Below are 25,866 nucleotides of genomic sequence, written 5' to 3'. Positions count from 1 at the left end.
GATATTTAAAATATTTAAAAACTGAGAACAATAAAAAAACCAGCCCAATATTTTAAAAGGGCATAAAACGTGAATAAACAGGTATCCAAAGAAAATCTGGAGTCTGTAAACAAATAGTCTCTTACAGATATTTAATCAATATGTCAATAAATAATCCTATCAATAGAACAGGTCTATTTCTAAAAACATAATGTGTCAAATGAGCTCAAAGAAGAAAGCCTAGATAATTCAATAATCATTACAGAAATTATAATGTTAATTTAATAACCAACAAAATGCCATTCTCCTAAGCTTACCACCCCCTTAAAAAAATTCTCCAAGCTTAGGCAGTTTTACTAGGAAGTCTATCCGAATTTGAAGGTTAAATTTGTTTCTTACAAAAATTATTCCAGAGAATAAATGAGGAAAAATGACCCATCTCCTGAAATACAGTGTTCTACAAAAATCAAGTAAGGACAACATAAGAAAGATAAGAAAATTTCACTTATAAACAGAAAAAAAATCCCACATAAAATACCTGTTAACTAAGTCCAATAATATAAAAAATACTATTAAGTACTGTTCATTCCAGAATCACAAAGATAGCTCAATATCAGTAAGTTTACCATGGGAATTCACAATTAGCAAGAGAAGTCACAAGATGATCTTACAAGATACAAAAAAATAATTTTTCAAAAAATGTAATGCCTTCCTATGAAACTTCGAAAGAAATAAACTTTCTTGGAAAAGAGATTAGAGACTTCCCAACCAAAAACTTAGAGCAAAGATTTGAAGAAATAAGATGAAGTCCATTTAACAATAGAACCCAGAAAACCATAACCTCATTTTTTTGCTCTTCTACAACATAATACCAGTGGTCCTGACCAAAGTGACAACAAGGGGCACCTGGGTGGCTCAGTGCTTAAGCCTCTGCCCTTGGCTCAGGTCATGATCTCAGGGATGTGGGATCGATCCCCACATCAGGCTCTCTGCTCGGTGGAGAGACTGCTTCTGCCTGTGTCTCTGCCTGCCTCTCTGCCTACTTGTGATCTCTGTCAAATAAATAAATAAAGTCTTAAAAAAAAAAAAGTGACAATAAACTAAGGATTCGAAGGATATCTGTCATTAGTTACAAGTAACATCATTTACGTAAGACACTTTGGAAGACTTCACATAAAATTTAAAACCAGAGCTCAATGATTTTTTTTTTAAGTGCAATCTACCAAAATGGACTGTGAGAAAACATAACACCCAAAAGCAAATAAAAATTATAAAGTATGAAAGATGATTATATATATTAGCTGTAATAAACTAAGAAATCACTTATATACACAATACAGAGCGAAGTAAAAATCCTTCGAAGAACATGAAATATCTAAATAAGCCATATTATGTTAATGAGTGAAACAACCCACTGTTTAAAGACATCAACCTGATCTGTAAAATGATATATAGCTTCCAACCATTGCAATGAAAACTTCCAATTAGTGGAAACTTAAAGTTTCAAAGTTATATAAAAGTAATAAATGTTGGGGCACCTGGGTGGCTCAGTCAGTTAAGCATCTGCCTTCGACCCAAGTCATGATCCCAGGGTCCTGGGATGGAGTCACACATTGGGCTTCCTGCTCAGCAGGGAGTCTGCATCTCCCTCTGCCCCCTCTCCCCTGCTCATGCACACACTGTTTCTTTCCCTCTCAAATAAATAAAATCTTTAAAAAAAATTTTTTAAAGTAATAAAGGTCAATAAATAGTTCAAATGTTAAAACTATAGAACATGTGGCTAAAGTTAGAATCGTGTCCTCTCACTTCATGGGTTCTTAAACGGGCACAGGTATTCTGGAGAGCAATGTGGTAATAGGTTACTGAAATAAGAAGGCATTTACCCTGTGACCTCCCAATTGTACTTCTTGATATATATATCCCAAAGAAAGCTCTTGTACTAAGGACACAAAGTGATATATGAAAACATTCTTTTCTGCATATTTGATAGGAAGCAATGGAGGGGCTCGCCGCTGGATGATACCAGAAGATAAAACGCCATTTGTGCATGATTGAAAGTTATAAAGCAATCAGAAAAAGTTTTAGATTCTTCAACATGCATGATTTCATAAATGTTGAGTAAAAGTCAATCTTTTATGGCAATTTTGAAAGCATAACAAGATACATTTTAACAATATATATAACAGTTATTAAAAAGAAAAACATTCAACAGAAGTTCTTAAGGAATCTTGTGATTTTAGGTGAAGAAAAAGTAGTTTAAAATCTAAAATCTAGGGGCGCCTGGGTAGCTCAGTCATTAAGCTTCTGTCTTCTGCTCAGGTCATGATCTCAGGGTCTTGGAATCGAGCCCCGCATCGGGCTCCCTGCTCAGCAGGAAGCCTGCTGCTCCCTCTCCCACTCCTCCTGCTTGTGTTCCCTCTCTCACTCTGCCTCTGTCAAATAAACAAATAAAATCCTAAAAAAAATCTGAAATCTAAAATGGTGGCTTGCACAGATAAACAAGAGCAGCCAACAATAAATGAAGTCAGATCATCAACTCAGTTCTATAGATCTTATAGATCTAAGGTCCAAAACCAAACAAAAAAAGATGGAATGCAGAAGTTTGTACTTTATATGAATCACTAAATTCTACTCTTGAAACTAATATAACAATACTTAAAATTTAAATAAAAACTTGAAACATTCAAAAAATTGTACTTTGTCTCTTAATACATATTAAGTACTATTTTCAATATTAAAACATGTTGGGGTGCAAAGGTAAATATTTCAATGGTTTTAATACATGAGATAATTATAAGGAATTCAGGGGTTCAGTAAAGGAGGAGAAGAGAGTGGTGAAGCCCAAAGTAGAAGTGTTTTCTCTATTTAATATAAAGTAGAAAGGTTATAACAAAAAAAGAGATGGTAGGTTAAAAATGTACATATCAAGTAGGGAAACCACAAGTCTTGGATCCCCGCAGACTGCAGTCTGAGCAGTAAAAGATAATGTCAGGCCCTGCTAAGGAGCTGGTATTTTATGCTGTGGCCATCAAGGGCCACATGAAGTCCTCCAGCTGTGGACCAACACGGACAGATGGGCAGGTTATATATATCACTTGGGGGTGCTTACTGATGTGAAACATTTTAAAGGTGGAAGAGGCAGGAGATAAACTGTCATCAGATTTCCCCCATACCCCTAAAGTCCATGTTTAAGAGAGTAAGAGCTAAGTCAAGATATTTACCAATTAAAATTTGAAGCAGCAGTTTTATATCAAGGGAAATACAGGAAAAAAGCAAGATTGTGCAGCATTTATATAATGGTCTCCATACATAAAAAGGAAGGGAGAGAAATTAGTTTCAGAGTAACACCTAAGAAATTACTTTCTGGATGTAGGAGATTATTCTTCTCAAAGCAGGTCCCAGAGAAGGTCAGAATACTTTTTCCAATACTTCCAAAACTGCCCAAAATGGGACCAGAAAAATGACAAGGCATTATGAGCCTACCTAGAAGAATTAGTAGAAGAGAAAAAATACAAGTGTGAAGGAGAAAAACAACAACAACAACAAAAATCAAGAGAAATAAGACAAATGGGGAGAAGCAGAATTTGCAAAGTGTTTGGTAATTCTCCCAGCACAGCAGGATTGTGGATTTACTTTGTCTGGAGTACTATTCACACTGCACAGATCATGGTTTTACTAGTGATGGAGATGTGCAACTTGCTACTGTGGTTAACAGTGAACACTCATGAGGCAAACTGATGGTAGGCAGTTACTCTCAGTGAACAAGTCAAGTCAGTTCCTTCCTACCCCGCAAGCTTCATGTTTAGATCCTTTCGCTCCAATGCACTTTTCTTCCTAATTTCTTCTTTTGTGCATGTTCCCTTGAGGATCTTTTAATTTCTATCCCTTCCTCAGTTTTCCGTTTGTTAAACGACTGATGCCCTTTTCTTATCCCTTCCTACTTTTCCTTTCAAACCCCCATGTAACGTGAGGTTTCCTCCAAGACTCTTCCTTCTGAGGCTCTTCCTGATCACCTCTTAATTCAATCCAGGCCCAAGTCAACATCCATCAAAGCCCTCTCCTTTGGTACACTAGAGATAAGGGAGAACAAATGGGCAACTCTAAATACAGCAGTAAAACTTCCAAAAATTCCAATGCCGTGGATATGAAGAAAGGACACTCTTACAAAATTCTGTCTTCTTGATAAGTTTCTGGTCAACTTAGCATTTATAGCCCACACTTCTTAGCACTTAGTGGTAAGGTATAGGTCTTATTTATTCTGTTGCCTGTAGGGTGTGAGTACAGGATATGTATTACAGCAGGAAATTCCTATTATATTCCCTTAATTTTATGGTTATTATATCCTGTACTTAGAGACTTAAGCAAAAGGATTTTCTTTTCCCATTGAGTATTTTTTTTCTTAACGTTGTTCTTAACCTTTCTAGATAAAGAACACTTTTTAATATAATACAGCTTTTTCAATCTCCATTATAATAGTTGAATATTAACTGTCTCCTGAGTAAAGTTTACGTTACAAACCAAAAAGTACATCTTACCACAGAGGACACCTATCACTGGTTGAGTCCTGCTGTGTATTTCATGTATGTACATATTCATGAGAACAAATCACCTTCTAAAATTCTCTCAAAATAAAGTTCTCTGAAAACCTAAAAACTGGACTGTTAGAAATAAGGCCAGGCTTGTAAAGAGATTTTAAAACACAGTATGTATATCATTTCAGAATATGATCTACACCAATTCTCAAGCAATGGATTTATGCAGTTTGAAAAACTCCTTTGAGGAAAATCTATTTCATAAAGCTGCACAAAAATATTTCATGTTATCTAATGAGAATTCTCTGGACCAATATGAAATTTTCATCATTTTCCTGGAGACAGCATCATTTACTACTGAGTTTCTTTGTTCTTCAAGTTACCAGTTTTCCTGTAGCAACATCCTAATTGGTCATTAAATATTCCTAAGAAATATATTTTAGGATCTTAAGAACCAAGGAGTAAGCACCTAATTACATAGTAAAGTAAATAACAAATATGCAACTATTTATCTTAACTCATATCTATAGGTTTTTAATGAGCTTTAAGTTAATACTAATCCAGACACACATTTCACTATTCATATGTACTACTTGTTTTTCCATTTTACATACTGACACACACCTACATTTAGACATAAGTATAAGTATGTACCATATGTAGAGAATATAACTTTATATCCTATCCCATCAATATCCAATCATGAGCATTTTCATGTTCCACTAAATTTTGCAAAACCACAACTTTAGGTGACCTTTAAAGTTCCTAACAAAAGTCTGCTATTTGATTTCTAGAAACATAGCATGAGATGCTCTCATTTACAAAAATGCTGCCAATTACCAACTTTAGACATAAATATTCCCCCATATTTCTATATTTTCAGATGAATTTTTTTTAAAGATTTTATTTATTTATTTGAGAGAGAGAGAGAGAGGTCACAGGTAGGCAGGGAGGCAGGCAGAGAGAGAGGGGGAAACAGGCTCCCCACTGAGCAGAGAGCCTGATGCGGGCCTCGATCCCAGACCCTGAGATCATGACCTGAGCCGAAGGCAGAGGCTTAACCCACTGAGCCACCCAGGCGCCCTCAGATGAATTTTTTAATGGTTTCAGGAAGCATTTATAAATACAGAAGTATGTACATATATATTATCTCCATCTCAACACATCATTTACATTAGTATCAACATAATATTACTTATCTACATATACATAGGTATGTATATGAAATTCTTTCACTGGACAGTATTAAGAACCTAGTGTAAGCCATGAAGTTTTCCAGGTGCTAAAAGACAAAGATCCTGCACTCACGGAACTCGCATACCATCATCAGGAAGCCACAAGTACTTACCAAAAATACAATTATGTAAAATACTGGTAGCTAATTAAGAAAAGTAAAACAGAATCAAGGTATATGATAGAGAAGGTTATTTTACACGAGTAAAGTGAAGGCTTCTTAGGAGGTGCCATTTGCACAGGGACATCAATCAACAGTGGAAACACTGTTCATATCTCGACTAAGTGGTCTAGAAGAACCACTAAATAGACTTTTATTGTGTATCTATATACACACACACTCTGGGATATCCTTTCCAATCAACCAATACTTACTTGGGACTAATATACCAGGCAAGGTGCTATCAACTCAGATAAATGCCCAGGACCCAATCTAGCAGGGGAGTTAAACATTTTATATGCCAATTCCCAGGTAATTTTTCCATTTTAATTTTGATCTGGGCAGGGGGAAAAAAAAAAAAACCCAAAACAGAACAGGGTACTAGGAAACTTGTAGGGAGCTGGCCTAATCTATTTGGGGTATGGGAGTGGGGGAGACAGGAAAAGGTTCCCTAAGTAATAATTTAGGCATTATCTAAAAGATATGTAGCAAGACAGGAAGAAAGTCAAGTTCCAGAAAGGAGGAAACTCAAATGAGAGAAGGAAGGAGAGCAGACTGCAGAAATGGGGGGGGGGGGGGTGTTAATAGCCCAGCAGGTGAAATACACAATATCATCTTGACACCAATGGCCTCTCAGTATCATTTAATTGGGAAAGTCATCTATAACCGCAACCTTCACATTTTCCACTTTTTTCATATCCTACTAAGAGGTGTTTCTTCTACATGTTTGAATTTCATATTACTTTAGTAACAACAGCCCAATTTTTGCTAAAGTCCCCATAAAAGGATAATATTATACATTTTCTACATGAGTTCCACAAAGACAAATTAAACCCTGGATAAAAAAGGTTTTCTACATTTTTTAAGGCAAGTTTTTAATCACTATTCCAGAAATACCCAGAAATAGCCCTGGAAAACAGATCTATTTGTTTTCCCCTTGGGACAATTTTTTTTTTATTTTATGCTAAATAGAAGAGAATAAAAACAAATAATTAGCATTCCCAACCTTCTCTTTCCTCAAGCCTTCAAATCTCACCTACCTCCCTGTCTGTTGATGATTTACTTCCTCTGACAGAAAAATAAATGAGTAGACAAACTTCACACCCTCCCACTCTATCTATTTTCAACTTTATACACATAGTATTCCTTCCTGTCCCTGTGTATAAACTACCCATTTTCCTAGTAAAGATCAACTCCAAACCATTAATACATTATACCCTATCACCTCTCAATATGGCATCACTTTTTACCCCCCCTTCTAAATCATTCCATCAGAATATCAGTTTGTTATATCCTCTGTTTTAACTTTTTTAAAAGATTTTATTTATTTATTTGACAGACAGAGATCACAAGTAGACAGAGAGGCAGGCAGAGAGAAGGCGGGAGCAGGCTCCCTGCCGAGCAGAGAGACCGATGCAGGGCTCGATCCCAGGACCCTGGGACCACGACCTGAGCCAAAGGCAGAGGCTTTAACCCACTGAGCCACCCAGCAGCCCCTTCTCTGTTTTAATTTATATATAACCTCCTTCACCCACCCCGTCCATTTCTCTGTTCAATACTCATGGAAGCTTCTCCAAAGGGAGGCCCTCCTTTTCTCTAGTAAACCAAATCCACACAGGCTTCCCTATTGACCACTGTCATCCCACAGTGGTAAGCTCACACTGCCAAGACTTATAATCAGTTCTATTTTTTAAACCAATCAATATGCAGCATTTACTGCAAATGCTCAATTTTGAAACATGTTCTTCACAAGGCTTCTATGACATTACCCTATGGCCAACCTCTCTTCTGTCCTCCTTATCTTCTGTGGTAGAACTAATAAGTCCCCTCCAAGATGTCCGTGTCCTCTTTCCCAGAATCAGAGTACAGTAATTTATACATCAAAGGGACTTCGCAGGTATGATTCAATTAATGATTGTGAGATGGGGAGATTATTATGGATTACCATTGTGGGTCTGACATAGTCACTAAGAGTCTTTTAAGAGAAAGGCAGAAAGATCAGACTCTCCCCATTAGAGTGCAATCCTCACAGACGGAGTCAAACAGGACAGCAAAATAAACTCCTGAGTTTCCCTCCTCCCACAGATGTACCAAATGTACAGCCACACCAGAAGCAATGTCTTTTGAAAGCTATCTAGAACGCAGCTGAGTGACTTCTACACAGTGGTCAAGTAAGAAAAATGCTTACATCAAAGGAGTCAGAAAAGTTGGAAACTAACCCTAAATCATTCCCAACCCCACAAAGCATCATATAATCAGGGGGATACTCCCAACCCACAGCTTCTCCCTAATGGGCAAGGGTTTTGATCACACATCTTTAAGACCCCATCTGACAGACAGTATCCGGAGACACTGAACTCTGAACAACTAAGCTTGTGGTCACAAGACCCAGAACACTACACTGTAGCAAATTGAACAGCTGTTTTTTAAACAGGCATGTACATGTTAGCACCAACTGCAGTTAACCCCATCTGTATCAAACAGAAAACAGAGGAGGGAAGGACTCATTTCAAGGAAGATGGAAGATAGGAATTAACTGCAAACTTTACCAGTTGTGCCTAAGGACAATCTGATTTCTAATATAGCACACCTACAGACTGCCTACTGTTTTCTGTAGACTGGGAAGCCAGTAGACATTTCCCTCACTCCCACCCTCTGGACTGCTCCAACAATAAAATAGTCACCAGAATCTCCATGGAAGAAGCTTGTACACATATTTGGATGCCCAAAATTTTTCAGCTCCTTCTTCATATGGAGCCCCAAAACATCTAGAAGCTCTGATAGCCAACAGGGCACGCACTCATGAGTCCCACAGCAAGTGCAGTAATTTTTCAAAATACAACTTAGGGAGTAGAGCAAAACCAATTCTAAGTTCCTACATTAAAAAACAAGAATAAAATTTTTTTTAAAAAAGGAAACAAGAATAACTACTTAACTTTATACCTCAAGGAAAGAGAAACAGAGTAAGTTCAACATTTGAAGGAATAACACAGATCAGAATAGAAGTAAGTGAAATAGAGTACAGAGACAATAGAAAAGATCAATTCAAGAACTGGTTTTTAAAAAAAAATAAGTAGAATATGAAACCTTTAACTACACTTATCAAGAAAAGAGAAGTCTCAGTTGTAAGCAAAATAACTTAAAACTGTTAAATGATAACACGACTATGGATCATCGCCTTGAACAATTATATGCCAGAAAATGGTACAACCTAATGAAATGGTAGGTTATATATTCTTAGGAATTTATGCATGACTGAGTCAGAAACAGAAAATCTTTTGCTTTTTAAAGATTTTATTTATTTATTTGACAGATAGAGATCACAAGTAGGCAGAGAAGCAGGCAGAGAGAGAGGAGGAAGCAGGCTCCCTGCTGAGCAGAGAGCTGGATGCGGGGCTCAATCCCAGCACCCAGGGCTCAATCCCAGCACCCAGAGATCATGACCTGAGCCGAAAGCACAGGCTTTAACCCACTGAGCCACCCAGGTCCCCCAGAAACAGAAAATCTTAACAATAATTTTCAGTAAGGAGAATCCATCAGTAATCAAAAGGATCGCAAACCCAAGTCCAAAACCAGATGGCTTCACTGGATTATTTTATTAAATACTTAAAAGATTAATGACCATCCTTCTCAAACTCTAAAAAAACAGGAGAGAATATCTCCAATCTTATTTTATAAGGCCAGCATTACCTTCATATCAAAACGAAACAAGGACTTTAGGAGAAAATTACACACCAATATACTGATGAACACAAATGCAAAAATCCTCCAAGTATTAGCAAACCAAATTCAACAATCCATAAAAGTATCATATACCCATGACTGAGGGAGATTTATCCCATAAAGACAAGAATGGTTCTGTGTTGTATAACATATTAAGAAAATTAAGGATAAAAAAACAAAACATGATCCTCTCAATAGACACAGAAAAAGCATTTGACAAAATTCAAAAGTCTCAAAGTAGGTGTACAGGGAACCTACCTCAACATAACATAAGCCAATATATGACCAGCCCACAGCTAACAACATACTGTCATGATTTGAAAGCTTTCCCTCCAAAATTGAGGAACAAAACAAGGATACCCACAATCTTGCCACTTCTACTAAGGCCGAGCCAAGTGTAGGCAAGAGAAATAGGGCATCCAAATTGGAGAAGGAAAACTGATGATCTTTGTGGGTACTATATAAAGAAACCTAAGACTCCAAAAAAACTGAGAAAATTCAGTGAAACTATATTTACAAAAATCACAATCAATTTTTCCTGTTAGAAATTATCTCAATTAAAAAAAATTTACAGTATCAAATATAAAATGCTCGGAAATAAATTGAACCAAAAAGGTAAAACATTTGTACACCAAAAACGTTAAGACATTAATGAAAGAATTTGAAAACAGATGTTAAAATATTCTGTGTTCATGTATTAGTAGGATTATTGTTAAAATATGTATATAATCTAAAGGATTACACTGATTTGACAGATCACTTACCGGAATTCCAATGGCAGTTTTAATAGAAATAGTAACAATTCTGAAAATCTGCACAGAACCACAAAAGACTCTGAACAGCCAAAGCAATCTTAAGAACAAAGCCATAGGTAATATACTTCCTGATTTAAAATTGTATTACAAAGCTGTAGTAATCAACAGTATGGTACTGGCATAAAAGCAAATACATACAAACAGCCTAAAAATAAAACCAGGTATATATGGTCAATTTTTGAAGAAAGAGCCGGACTACACAATGGAGAAGGACTCTCTACCAAAAAAAAAAAAGGTGCTGGGAAATAATCTTGAAAATTTATTCATTTTTTCAGCTTTAATAAGGTATGTTTGAAATAAAAATATTCATAAAAGTCTATTTAGTCAATATTGCATCCCAGTATCAAATATATATTCAATGTTTACTAATACATTTCCGCAAAATATAGCAGAAGTTGAAAAACAGTTCAAAATGTTAATCTTTAATCAGTTCACTTGTATAGGAGTTCTCCGGTGGGTTTTTGCTTTCTCTGTAGTTATTTCATGTTAAAACCTACTCATTTTGATCAAAATCAGGATGGGTTTGTTTTCTGGGGATGGGGGCAGGAGTTATTTCTTTCTTTCATTTTTTTTTTTTCCTTAAGATTTTATTTATTTATTTGACAGAGAGCACAAGCAGGCTGAGCGGCAGGCAAAGGGAAAGGGAAAAGCAGGCTCTCTGCTGAGCAGGAAGCCCTACGTGGCTTGACCCCAAGACTCTGGCTGGGATTATGACCTGAGCTACAGGCAGATGCTTAACAACTGAGCCACCCAGGTGCCCCAGGTATTTCTTTTATAACTTAAGTATGGCTTTTTTTTTTTTTTTCACTTTCACTTTCTTCCCAAGTGTTCAAGTATTGTTTTATTAGCTTGTGAAAATCAAAACATATATAATTATATAAACCCAAGAGCAAATTATTTGAAGTATTTAAGAGTCCTTCTATGCACTATGTCCATTTTCTTAAGAACTTACAGCAAAAGCACTCTGCTGTTCTACTTTTCTCAAGGAAACATGCCTGAGTCCAAGTGCAGCAGGCCCCTTCCTCACAAGATCAGCAGAAATCCCCACATAGGCCAGGTCTTCTGACCACAGAGTTCTACAAAGCTTCATAATTAGCAGAAGCACCATCACGTCTCATTTAACAAGCAAACCAGAGCACACCTAGTTAAAATTCCACATTCACACCAAGGATTAAACACTGCCCACTACAGGCAAGGACAGCCTCTGCAGACAAGTGGCCTAAAGAACAGAGAAGCAAAGCACAACAGCAGAGTGCATGTGGCACACACCAGGGACATTTCCTGAAGTAACAGGCTCTGGACACTATACCACCTCCTGAGAGGTGTCTCAGGAGCAGGAAATATAACGGGCTTTTTTGTCACAGAGAAGATGACTGAGACTTAGACAAAGTGCCAAGACTGAAGAATCTATCCCAAAAGAATGAAGAAGAAAAAGGGCCAGAGATCTAATCAAAAGAGATACAAGTAATACACATGATGAAGAATTTAAATCAATAGTCATAAGGATACTTGCCAGACTTGAGAAAAACATGTAAGGTTTCAGGAGGCCCTTATTCACAGAGATAAAGAGCTAAAAAACAACCAGTCAGAAATGAAAAAAGCAGTAACTGAGATTCAAAACAGAGTAGATGTAACAACCACAAGGATGAAGAAGCAGAGGAATGAGTAAGTGATATAGAAGGCAGTATAATGGAAAATAATGAAGCTAAACAAAAAAGAGAAAGACTAACTATGGATCATGAGAATAGACTTAGGGAACTCAGTGACTCCATCAAACAGATTAACATTCCTGTAATAGGAGCTCCAGAAGAAGAAGAGAGGATAAAGGGAGCAGAAAATTTACTTGAGGAAATACCTGAAAACTTTCCTAATCTGGGGCAGGAAACACATCCCAATCCAGGAGACACAGAAAATTCCCAGCAAAATCAACAAAAGCAGGCCAACACGAAGACATATTGTAGTTAAATTTGTAAAATATAGTGGTAAAGACAAAAATCCTAAATGCAGCAAGACAAAAGAAGTCCCTAACTTACAATGAAAGACCCATAAGGTTACCCACAGATCTGTACACAGAAACTTGGCAAACCAGAAGGGAGTGGCATGCTATATATTCAACAGCCTGCATGGGAAAAATCCACAGCCAAGAATATTCTATCCACACAGTTACATTCAGAATACAAGGAGAGATAATAACTTTCCCAGACAAACAAAAACTAAAGGAATTCACAAACTGTAAACCAGCCCTGCAAGAAGTAGTAAAGGGGACTGTGAGTGAGAAACAAAGACAAAAAATGACAAACAATAGAAAGGAACAGAGACAATGTCCAGAAACAATGATAAAACAAATACTAAATGGCATTAAATACTGATTAGTAATTATTCTTAAATGTAAATAGCCTAAGCTTTCCAATCAAAAGATAGATTTTGTCAGAATGGATTAAAAAAAAAAAAAAAAACAAGACCCATCTATACGCTGTCTACCCAAGACTCATTTTAGACCTGAAGATACCTGCAGAATGAGAGAGAGTGGATGGAGAACAATTTATCAGGCTAATGGATGTCAAAAGAATGCCCAAGTAGCCATATTTATTATCAGATAAAGTAGATTTTAAACCAGAGACTATAACAAAAGAGGAAAACAGACACTGTATCATAATAAAGGGGACTATCCAACAAGCAGATGTAACAATTGTAAATATTTATGGCCCCAACAAGCAAATACATAAACAATGCATAAAACAATAACAAACATAAAAGAACTCATTAATAATACAATAATCCTAGGAGACTTTAATAGCTCACATTAATAGACAGGTTTCCTAAGCAGAAAATCAACAAGGAAACAATGCGTTTGAATGATGCACTGGACCAGATGCACTTCATACATTCAGAACATTTCATCCCAAAGCAGCAGAACACACATTCTGTTCAGGTACACATAGAACATTCTCCAGAACAGATTACATACTAGGTCATAAATCAGAGCTCAAAATACAAAAATATTAAGACCATACCATGCATCTTCTCTGGACCAAAATGCTATGAAACTTCACGTCAAACACTAGGAAAAATTTGGAAAGACTACAAATACATGGAGGTTAAACAACATGCTACTGAAGAAAGAACAGGTTAACCAGGAAACCAAATGGAAAAAAAAAAAAAAAACATGGTAATAAATGAGAATTAAAAGACAACAGCCCAATACCTTTGAGACGCAACAAAAGCAACCCTAGGAGTAAAGTATATAGCAATACAGGCCTACTTCAATAAACAAGAAAAATCTCAAACCATCCAACCATACACCTGAAGGAGCTAGAAAAAGAACTAATGAAGCCTAAAGCTGGCAGAAGGAGGAAAATAATAAAGATTAGAGCAGAAATTAGTGATATAGAAACAAAACAAAAGAACAGATCAATGAATTCAAGGGCTGGGTCTTTGAAAAAACTATTAAAATTGATAAAAACCCTAGCCAGACTTATCAAAAAGAAAAGAGAAAGGACCCAAGTAAAATCACAAATGAGAGAGGAGAAATAACAACCAACACCCCAGTAATACAAACAATTATATGAGGATAGTATGAAAAATTATATGCCAACAAATTGGACAATCTGGAAGAAATGGGTAAATTCTTAGGAAAAAAAAAACTACCAAAACTGAAACGGCAAGAAACAGAAAATCTGAACAGGCCTATAACCAGCAAAGAAATTAAATCAGTGATCAAAAATCTCCCAAAAAACAAAAGTCCATGGCCAGATGGCTTCCCAGGGGAATTCTACCAAACACTTAAAGACTCCTCAAACTGTTACACAAAAAACAGAAATGGAAGGAAGACTTCTAAACTCATTCTATGTCGCCAGCACTACCCTCATTCCAAAACCAAAGACTCCACTAAAATAGAACTACAGGCCAATATCCCTAAATGAACAAAGCAATCTACACATTTAATGCAATCCTTATCCTAGTATCACAGGCATTTTTCAGGGGTAGAAGATACAGTCTTAAAATTTGTATGGAACCACAAAAGATCCCAAATAGTCAAAGCAATCTTGAAAGAGAAAAGCAAAGCTGAAGGCATAACAATTCTGGACTTCCTGTTCTATTACAAAGATGTAGTCATTGGACAGTATGTTACTGCCACAAGAACAGACCCATAGATCAATGGAACAGAATGGAGAACTCAGAAGGAAACCCACAGCTATATGAACATTAATCTTCAACAAAGCAAGAAAGAATATCCAATGGAAAAAAAGATAGTCTCTTAAACAAATAGTGTTTTGCTGGGAAAACTAAACAGCAGCATGCAAAAGGATGAAACTGTACCCCTTTCTTATACCATACACAAAAATAAATTCAAAATGGATAAAAGACCTAAACATGAGAAAGGAAGGCATCAAAGTCCTGGAGGAGAACACAGGCAGTAACCTCTCTAACCTGGACCATAGCAATTTCTTACTAGATAGGTCTCCTGAGGCAAGGGAAACAAAAGCAAAAGTAAACCATTGGGACTTCATCAAAATAAAAATCTTCTGCACCACAAAGGAAATAGTCAATCAAACTAAAAGTCACCCTACAGAATGGGAGAATATATTTGCCAATGACATAGAGGGGGAAGGGTTAATATCCAAGATCTATTAAGAACTTACCAAACTCAACATGCAAAAAAACCAAAACAAAACAAAAAACAAAAAAACACAAATAACCCAGTTCAAAAATGGGCAAAAGACATCAGTAGACACTGCTGCAAAGATGTCTATTGATGTCTAACAGATGCATGAAAAGATGCTCAACATCAGGGAAATACTAATCAAAACTACCATGAGATATCACCTCACACCTGTCAGAATGGCTAAAATTAACAACATAGGAAACAACAGGTGTTGGAGAGGATGCGGAGAAAGGGGAGCCCTCTTACACTGTTGGCGGGAATGCAACTGGTGCAGCCACTCTGGACAATGTATGGAGGTTCCTCAAATGTTTACAGAAATAACCTTTGATCCAGCATTTGCACTACTAAGTAACCACCCAAAAATATACAAAAATACTCATTCAGAGGAATACATGCAGCCCACTGTTTATAGCAGCATTATCTACATAGCCAAATTATGCAAAGAGCCCAAAAAGTCCAACAATTGATGGATAAAGCATATGTAGTATATGTATACAATGGAATATTACCATAAAAAATGAAATCTTGCCATTTGCAATGACATGGGTGGAGCTAGAGCATTATGTGAAGTCAAGTCAGAGAAGGACAGATAGCATGATTTTACCCATAGTTGGAACTTAAGAAACAAATGAACATGGGGGAACAAAAAGAGGCAAACCAAGAAATAGACTCATAACTACATAGAACAAACTGAGGGTTACTGGGGGTGGGGTTGAGTTAAATAGATGATGAGTATTAAAGAAAGGCAATTGCTGCGATGAACATCGGGTGTTCTATATAAATGGTGAATCACCAAGTTCTACACCTAAAACTAACAATGCATGGTGTTAACTAGCTGGAATTTTAACAAAACCTTGGGGGAAAAAAGTTAAAGATCTTATAGCAAAACCTTCAAAAACAATCCTATAATTAAGAATTCCTCATCTGAGCCATAGAACACAGATAATTATCATATATTACTATTTTTTTAATTCTCCCTAGAATGCAGAAGAATGTTTAATTAGTTACATACAGTGAATGTACAGTGAATGTCTAAGGGAGGTGGTTCCCAAACTGCAGTATGCATTAGTATCCCATGGCAGAGATGTCTGCTGAGACACAATTACTGGGGCCCATACCCATAGTTTCTAATTAAGCCAGTCTGAGGTGGAGCCTTCTAACAAGTTCCAAAGCACGCCGATGCTCTCTGGGAACCATACTTTGAGAACCAGTACCTCAGTACGTTAGCACTTAATTCTCCAGCAAAAACTATGGGAAAATGTTTCTCTGATGTGCAGAACATGAGACTATATTCAATTTATCTTCTAAAATATATTAAGAAGAATGGGGGGGTGCCTGGGTGGCTCAGTGGGTTAAGCCGCTGCCTTCGGCTCAGGTCATGATCTCAGGGTCCTGGGATCGAGTCCCACATCGGGCTCTCTGCTCGGCAGGGAGTCTGCTTCCTCCTCTCTCTCTCTCTGCCTGCCTCTCTGCCTACTTGTGATCTCTCTCTGTCAAATAAATAAATAAAATCTTAAAAAAAAAAAAAAAAAAGAATGGGGGGTGGTAACTTCAGGTGTTTAAGGATGAAAAATTTCAGGCAATACGGTAGATATCCTCTAACTCGGCAACATTTAGGCTATAAAATACAGTATTTAAATAAATAATTGGAGCCTTAAAGGAGGGCATGTGATGTAATCAGCACTGGTTGTGATATCCTACTGACAAATCACTGCACTCTACCTCTAAAACTAGTAATACACTATATGTTAATTGAGTTTAAATAAAATAAAATTTAAAAATATTTATGATAGCTTAACATTGACATAATTATGGCCATATACAGGTAAATTCCAATACACCAAATTCATTATTTTAAGAAAACAGTATAAACCGTGCAGACTACTCATACCATTAAAATGGTTTCTATTTACATCATCTCATTTGAAAACTAACCAATTAAGATTGAGTCAATTTATTATGGATGTGACCACCTTCTATCCAAAGTAAGAGGCATTATTTTATTATAAATGTCAATATTCCTATTACCACTACCTTCACATTTGTACAAATCTGTCTGTTCCAAACTCTCCACTGATTGTTTAACATCAGCTTAAACAGTTAGTTCTAACTTATTTCATTGGCAAGTTTCTGACAACCATAATACCTAATAATCAGTAACTATTTAAACCATAAATATGCAATAAATGTCATTAAAAGGTCCCAAAGCATTTTTAGAACATGAGAAAAAAAATTATCTAGATAATCTAAACACGAAGTGATTATGTAAGATTTTAAAAGAAGCTGGTTTGTGAACTCAAATGTTAAAGGTATCTATAGCTGTGCAGGTAACTTACCATCCAGGCCTTAAATGGTTAGAAAGACTACCCTTCCACCTAGATATGGGAAATTGGCTCATGCAGTTTTCTCAGTGAACAGTAAGTGTGGTTCGCTATGCTCATACTATTTGCATAAACAACACTGCTACTGTTAGACACCTGCTTTCCTTCCAGGAATCTGAAATTGTTGTAGATGCTAAGACAGGGGATGCCTATGACCAACCCCAAGTCATACCCTGAACACTAGTCTCTAATGGGCTTCCCCAGAGAGAACTATCACCCACATGCTGCTGAATTTTCATTGCTGATGGGAAAGAAGATGCTTTGTGTGACCCTTCAGGGGAAGCCAAGAACCTAAACAAGAGGACACATGGATTCTCCCAGACTCTGCATGTGCTTCTCCTATGATTCAGCTGTGAAATCTCTCTACTTCACTGGTAGCAATTTTAACTTGAGTCCAACTATACGCAGTATCTTCCAGCAAATTCCCAGAAAGGGGAATATTCTTGCAGACCCCCCACACAGCCATTTTCAGAAACCAGGATTCTTACCTGCTGATATGCTTCATAGATCACATCAAACAGAAAAGCCTGTGGCATTTCACTTGCTCTGTGTCTGGCACGTTCTAGTGAATGGTCTAAGCGACCATCTGCAGAGGGACTGATTACTGTAGATACAAGAGGTCGAACTGCTCCTGCTGCCTGAAGAACAAACAGAGATCCAGTTAACATTTATTTCACCTGGAGCAAATTTCAAAGTCAAACACTGAACTCCCTCATTCTGAGGAGATTTTATTCCTGGCTTGAACAAATAACCTCAAGAAAATATTTAAACAAGAGTTGATTTGGCTCATAAATCAGTATTTCACAATCAAAATCCTCTTTCTTAATATTACAGTTCTATATAAGAGATAGAGATTTTTTTTTCCATTATAGGTTCACAAATCCTTTTGGTCAGTGGACATTGAAATCTAATACTAGATCAGAATGGTGAGATCCAAGCGGGTATTCCATGAAGGCAGAAGGGTGAAGGAAGAGTTACTGTGCAAAAAATGGACATGGATTACACATCAGTATGTATTAGTGTGACTTCAAAAGTTTTACTTTCAACACAGATAATTAAGGAATAAGACCACTCTTCCCTAAGATCCCCAAAATGAGACTGAGCCTAATTAACAACAAATTTATGTCTAATTCCTATTAAAAAAAAACCCATACCTTTCAAACCTTCTCAGAGCAACATTCCCTCAGATAAAGTAACGACTGATTTCAATTGCTCTAATAAAAGCTGTCTCCTTTATAGATGCATCTAAACAAAACAGAAAGGCACCTTGATACCTGATGATTTATCCCTTTCATCTTTAGCAGTGTTTCATTGTAGCCTGGAAGGTCATTACCACACAACTGCTTTGGAGAAGCAGCTTTAAAACACAGTTTCTGTGGTAGGCCATTAAGGAACCACCTCCAAAAGTTCTTATCTTCCATGTAACAAACACATAGGTATTACAGCACATCAAATCAATGAGCCACAGCCAATTTGGTCTGGAGAAGACCAGTATCTGTGCAAGATAGACAGCCTATAAACTAGCTTATAAAACCCCAGCGACTGGCTGAAAATCAAAGCTAATATGTGAGCCAAGTAGACAGTTTATAAACTGTCACCATTTCCAAGGACTCAAGTAGGAGTTTGGAGCCTAGAAATAAAAGCAAAAATGAGATCGCCAGGGCTGACAGGGAGGGAGAGATGTCTATGTAGGCGAAAGATAAATAAGGAGAAAACCTAATTGGTCAAGCCTGACACATATCAATAAAAGTTAAAAGAAACAGACTTGCATGCATACACACACACACACACACACACAGCTTTTAAGGTAAAAGTTCTATTTATATTGCAACTATATATACATAATACTGGAATTCTATACCAAGCCATGAAGCAAATCTATTTGAAAGAGAGAATGAGTCACAAAATGTCAGCATGAGGACTTGAGCAGACTCTCTCCAGCAAAGGAACTAGTGAAAAATATTTTAAATACTTATTTTTACTTAATATTTTATACTTAAATACTTTAAAACAACCATTTAAAATCCTTGAAGGACATGCAGCAGATGAAACATTTTTCAAGAGTATCAACTAAATCTTGGTGAAAATAGTGCTTGTGGTACTCAAGCCGCAATCTATTTCTTCCTTAATCATCCATCCAGCTCAGTGTGATGGAAATTCCACAAGGAGTAGATACGGCTTGAAAAGATGGGGCCTTTCTCTCCCACTACCACTCAGCTCCAGGTCACAGAGGCTAAATTAAAGCCAACTGTGGACAAGAGACTGGAGACTCCCTTCCCACTACACAGGCTCCACTCCCAAGTAAAGTATCTAACCCAGTCATAGTAAGCACAGAATGAATCCTGGGCCCTGAAAACCCTTAACAACCAATCTCACATAGGGCAGAGGTTTTCACCAGAAGCATAACAAAAGGTTAGAGTCCTCAAATGTCTCTACGGACCACCCTGCTCATGAAATAGGAGTGTCACCTAGAAAAACAAGGCATCATGCCCCACCAAGCAGCGGTGTGGTGATTTTCTATAGGGAGAGAGACAGGGTGCAAGAACAGAGCTATCAAGTTCCCCCGAAGAAAACTCACCTTGTATGTATCCGACAATGACCAAGTTTAAATCTAAGTACCCTGGAAGAAGAAACAGAGACTATCGTGCTAGACAATTAAGAGGAAGATGGTAGCTATGAAACAGCAAAAACCTCAACCGCTGGCAAGTTAGTTTACCAGAGAGAACTACAGAAAGAGAAAAGTAACAACCCCCCCATGGAATCAGAGCAAACTTCCAATACTGACCACAAAAACTATCCTTGCAATGGAACCAAAGTTTAATTGAATCAGAGTATAGAGCATTTTATACCTCAGGAATTGTTAAGGAAGGAAGGAAGTAAAGAGAAAAAAGAAAAGAAATCAATTTGCAGGCAATGAATACAGTTTATCAGTTAAGTGTGACATCAGAAACAGTAAGAGACTAAAAAAGAAAGACAAAAGGAACCCTACAAAACTACTTTCATTCCAGCCTAGCTACATTCACCACCAAGACTACACCCTCTGTGAGGGACTGTGGAGACTTCACTGGGTAGGGGGAGAAACGACTTCACTGAAACAGATCAGCAAAGTCACAGGATACAGTAACAGTAAGTCTGAGAAAATGGGAGGGAGACTATCATCATACAGAAATGATAAATTACGTAAAGGTCTACCAAGCAATGAATGGATAAAGGAAAGGTGCTGCATATATCCACAAGGAAATATTTTTCAGCTATAAAGAACTTGTTTCAACAAAGAAAGTATTTTCAACAACATGGATGGACTTCGAGGGCAACGTGTTAAGTGAACCAAGTCAGAGAAGACCTTATGATCTCAACCTACATATGTAATCAAAAAAAGGGGGAGGGGGCTCAAAGATACAACAGATTGGTAGTGGGCAGAAGTGGGAGGACAGAAGTGGGCAAAACGGGTGAAAGTAGCCAAAACGTAAAACTTCTGGTGACAACTTAATCCTGGGGATATAATGTACAGCATGGACTATGATTAATACTGCATAGTATCAAGTTGCCCAGAGATCTTAAAAATCCTAAGGAAAGGATTCTCTATGTCTGGTGACAGATGTTAACTTATTTTGGTGATCATTTCAGAATGTGAACAAATGCTGAAGCATTGTGTTGTACACCTGCAATTTATGTTGTATACCAATTACACCTCAAAAAAATCTGTCCAAAAACTTTTACATGTCAGAATTTCAAAACTGTGGAAGGTGAACATACTAATAATGAATTCAAGAAGAAACTGGGAAAATATAAGATAATGAGATGAAAAGATACATTATGAAACACAGCATGCGGCTGAAACAGTTCTAAGAGGGAAATTCATAGCATTGAATGTCTATGCATAGAGACATTCTCAAGGCAAAAACCTTCTACATTAAAGGGTACTCTCCTACCTTGAGTTTTTTGGAAAGAAACAATAACAACAACAACAACAAAACCCTCAAACTAAATCAAGTATAAGTAGTAAATAGAGATTAGAATAAATGCAGTAGAATATAAAAATAGAAAAAAATAATCAATATCCAAAATCAGTTCTTTGAAAGAATTAACATGATTGACAAACATTTAACTGGACAAACCAAGGGAGGGGGAGGGGATTCTAATTAGTGAAATCAGGAATCCAAGTGATGGTGTTTCCACCAACCTCACAGAAGTAAGGAATATAGAACTATGAACAACTGGATTTTGGCAAATGAGATGAAATTTCGGTTTCCTAGAAAGGCATCGACTACAAAAACTGATTCAACAACAGACAATATGAATGGACCTGTAACAAGTAAGAAAACACAATTAGCAATTTTTATTTTGTATGGGGGAAAAGCCCAGGCAGCTTTTCTGGTCACACCAAAAACAAACAAACAAACAAACAAAAAAAAAAACCTCTTCAATACTAATTCCTCACATTATTCCAGTAAGTAATATAGCAGAGAATGCTTCCTAACTCACTCTGTAATGTAAGTATTACCAAAACCAGACAAAGGTATCACAAAAAAGTAAACTACAGACTAAAACCCCTGATGAATACAAAGGTATAAATCTTCAACAAAATACTAACAAACCAAATTTGGCAATATATAATAAGTATTACATACCATAACCAAGTGGGATTTATCCCATGAATGCAAAACTGATTAAACATACCAAAAATCAATGTCATTTATCACATTAATAAAGGGCAAAAACAAGAACACATCAACAGATGCAGAAAGAACATCTGATAAAATGCAACACTCCTTCATGAAAAAAACATGCAACAAAATTAGGAATAGAACTTTCTCTAGCCAATAAAGGCCAATTATGAAAAACCCACAGGTAACATCATGTTTGAAAAATACTCTGTATTTTCACTTTAATATCAGGAACAGAAATATATCCATTGTCACCACTTCTGTTAAACATTGTACTGGAAGTTCTAGTCAGGAAAATTAGTCAAAGAAAAAAAAACTAATAAAGGTATCCAAAAGGAGTGAAACTATCTCCATTTGCAGACAATATTGTTTAAAAAATTCTGATAAATTCCCTTAAAAAGAAAAAAAAAGAACTAGGAATAAACAAAAAAAAGATCACTTCTATCTCTACATTAGCGGTGAAGCACTGGAAAAGAACAAAATTATTTACAGTAGTGTCAGAAAGAAAACATGTATGATTTAACAACAAAGTTTAAAATTTATTCTCTGAGAACTATAAAAATTCCCAAGCTCCTTTGCAGAAGCCAGCATCCCTACCTACTGTCTGGCACTCATTCCCTCTCACGTCTTTCTCTACAGCAACAATACTCTTTCTATGCTGCCTGATCAATTTTCATTTCTTCACTCAACTATATTCATTAGTGTCCAGACATTCTAGGACATCTCCAGTCAAGTCATTCCTCTTCTGATCACACCTATCTTCCAAGTAGGACCACATTTCTCCTAGTCAGTTTCAAACAAAAGTCTGCTGAAGCAGCTAAGTTACCTGTACTACTTAGTACTGCAATGTCTGCCTCTTCCCGTGTTCTCTGCAATTAAATGAGGATTATGTCTCCCCAAATGTATAGAGACATATTTACCAAGATCACCTATGATCCCCACATGGCCAAATTCAATGGAGAGCTCAGTCTTCTCAAGAACATCTGTTCACTTGGCTTTCTGAAACATTCTCAACCACCTCATTCCCACACTCTAAAACCTCACTCTAAATAGTCAATTGTTCCCACGCTGGGGCTTCAAAGTTCTCTAGCTACACTCATTCTGTAAGTGACCTCATCAAGCCACAACACTTCACATTCCATCTATATGAGAACTTCCCAATCTATACAGCCATCCATGTAATCTTCAAATTCTGGACTTCCATAACCAAATACCCTATTTAATTTCTCAGATCAAGAGATACGCCTCAACTATAAAATACTGAGATAAGTTTTTATTTCAGACATAGCACACAATCCAAAACTACTCTTCCATACACTTCCTATTTTCATAAAGGTCAACTCTATTCTTCTAGCTGTTCTTGTCAAATACCTTGCTCATCATTGAATTCTCTCCTCCCATATTCCAAACTGAATCCATCAGCAAGCCCCATTACCTTCAAACTCACCCACATCAGCATATATTTCAATGTTTCCAAAGCCACCATCTGAACCCCAGGTACCCATCCTTCCTCCCTCAGACCTCATACAGGGAACAAAGACCATAAGAGAAGACATCAGTGTTTTTCACTACATTAAAATAAATTGTAAGAAAATTATTATGAGGCATATAACTAGCAGAGTATTTGTATGTACAATATGGAAATATTTCCTAGAAATCAGTTTTTACTTGAGAAATACATGTATGTATCTAAAATTTAAATTTAAAAAAAAAAAACAGAAATAGGGGCAAAAGACTCTCATAGGCAAATCAATGAGAACATATAAATCTTTAAGTACTTGAAAAATTACCCAAGATATTAACAAAAGACAAAACTACAGAGAGAAAGCATTTCCTACTAACTGGATTAGGAAAAAGTGAGTCTAACAGAATCAATTGGTAAGGATATGGCTTTAACTCAAACTCTTGTTATACTCTATCAAGGGGAATTAGTACATGTTCAGAAAGTAATTTAGCATCATCTGATCAAAATGGTAAAATGCATTTTATCTTGACGCTAGTGAAATCCTTGTTCATGTACTTAGGACAATAATAATGTTCATACTAACAATGCTTACACTGGCAAAAATTAAACATGTTCACCAACTACAAATAGATGAATGGTGATATAAAGCAGTGATCATGAACACATAATAGCTGCAAAGATTCATATGAATAATCTTCCTAAATGTATTTTTTTGCAAAAGTACTGTCAAAATAAAAGCAAAACAGAAGTTAAATGATACACTTTTTTTTTTTTTTTTACTTTATACTTTAGAGCGGGAAACTAAAAAGCATACAGACCTTTATACTTTATACTTGATAGTGGGATATTAAAAGGCATAAAAACCTAATATGTCCTTTAGGGATACATGCAACAAGGAAAAAAAAAAGAAGAAAAACAAATTTCAGGATGTTTATACATATGGGGAAAATTAATAGGATCAAGGCAGGGATATAGTTTTTTGGGGTTTTTTTTTTAAGATTTTATTTATTTATTTGACATAGATACAGTGATCCCAAGTAGGCAGAGAGGTAGGCGGAGAAAGAGAGGAAAGCAGGCTCCCTGCAGAGCAGAGAGCCGGATGAGGGTTCTATCCAGGACTCTGAGATCATGACCTGAGCCCAAGGCAGAGGCTTAACCCACTGAGCCACCCAGGCACCCTAAGGCGGGATATAGTTTTAAAATGACTATAATGTTCAGGTGGTAGATCTAGAGGTGTCCAAAGCACTTTTCAGGTTACACTGTTAAGAAATTTAAAAAGGGGATTTATGGACTCTCATTTTGACTACTAAAAACTTCTCAAGAGAAAAAAACCATCCACATTTCAGATGTAATATTCCAGACTTAGTAAGGTTCTGGTTTAATGGAAGTCTAGAGATGTCGTATCAAGGAACACAATAGGAAGACCACTTAAAATACAAAGTCACTACTCGCTTACTCAATAAAATGCCCATGAAAGGGGTCACATGTAAAAACAAACAAAACAAAACAAAAAAACACTCTTTGGCTGACCCTGTTTTTCTTCTAATTACCACTCACTCAGCTATTTGGTTTAAACAAATGGAGAAGAAAGATGCTAAAATTGCCAGGCATGTACTCCACAGCTATTTCCATAGAAAGAGACTTTTATTCAGACATAAATCATCAGTTATATTGATCTTTTCTGAAATTTAAAGGTTCAAAATTAAGACACAAGTATGGACAGAGTCATTTAGCTGCTTCTAGAATAGAGCCATCTGGATAGTTTGTTATATGAAGCATAATTCTGAATTTGTCCAATATATTGTCTCATTTGGAATTAGCCTAATAAGCCCTGAATGGAGACTTAACAGCTCAGCACCACACTGATTACCTGCCTCTCAAGCTAATCTATCCAAGTATTTCCACATGTTAATGCAGGGATATCATCATAGATACAAATCAAACAATGTGGAAAAATGAACCCCACCTCTTGTTTACTTTTAAAAGCACATTTAAACAATAATTATCCATACACAGAGCAGGTACTGACATGCATTCCTATTTACATATCTGTACTCAAGCTAATTATGATAATGCACTATAGAAATCTTGAGTATATAAGTACAATTTCATTTAGCTGAGTTGTCTTTATTCCAAGACTACTTAATAAATGTTTACACAATCCCATCTCCAAAGGTAATCATTGGCCATTTTGAGATTTTGACTATTTCATAGTTTGATAACAGATTACCTCCAATCTCCTTCC

General features: G+C 36.5%; 1 protein-coding gene across 3 annotated transcripts in view; it reads right to left on the bottom strand.

The window, feature by feature from the left end:
* CRPPA (CDP-L-ribitol pyrophosphorylase A) overlaps positions 1-25,866 on the bottom strand; it is a 299,557-nt gene that overhangs the window by 243,208 nt on the left and 30,483 nt on the right. For all 3 annotated transcript variants that reach the window (XM_032304813.1, XM_032304812.1, XM_032304814.1), the window contains exon 3: positions 17,978-18,127. In XM_032304813.1, coding sequence (XP_032160704.1) covers positions 17,978-18,127 — 150 coding nt within the window. The remainder of the gene's footprint in view (positions 1-17,977; positions 18,128-25,866) is intronic.

The sequence above is a fragment of the Mustela erminea genome, chromosome 11, assembly GCF_009829155.1.
Source record: "Mustela erminea isolate mMusErm1 chromosome 11, mMusErm1.Pri, whole genome shotgun sequence".
NCBI lineage: Eukaryota > Metazoa > Chordata > Mammalia > Carnivora > Mustelidae > Mustela > Mustela erminea.
This window is presented reverse-complemented; position numbering and strand designations above follow the sequence as displayed.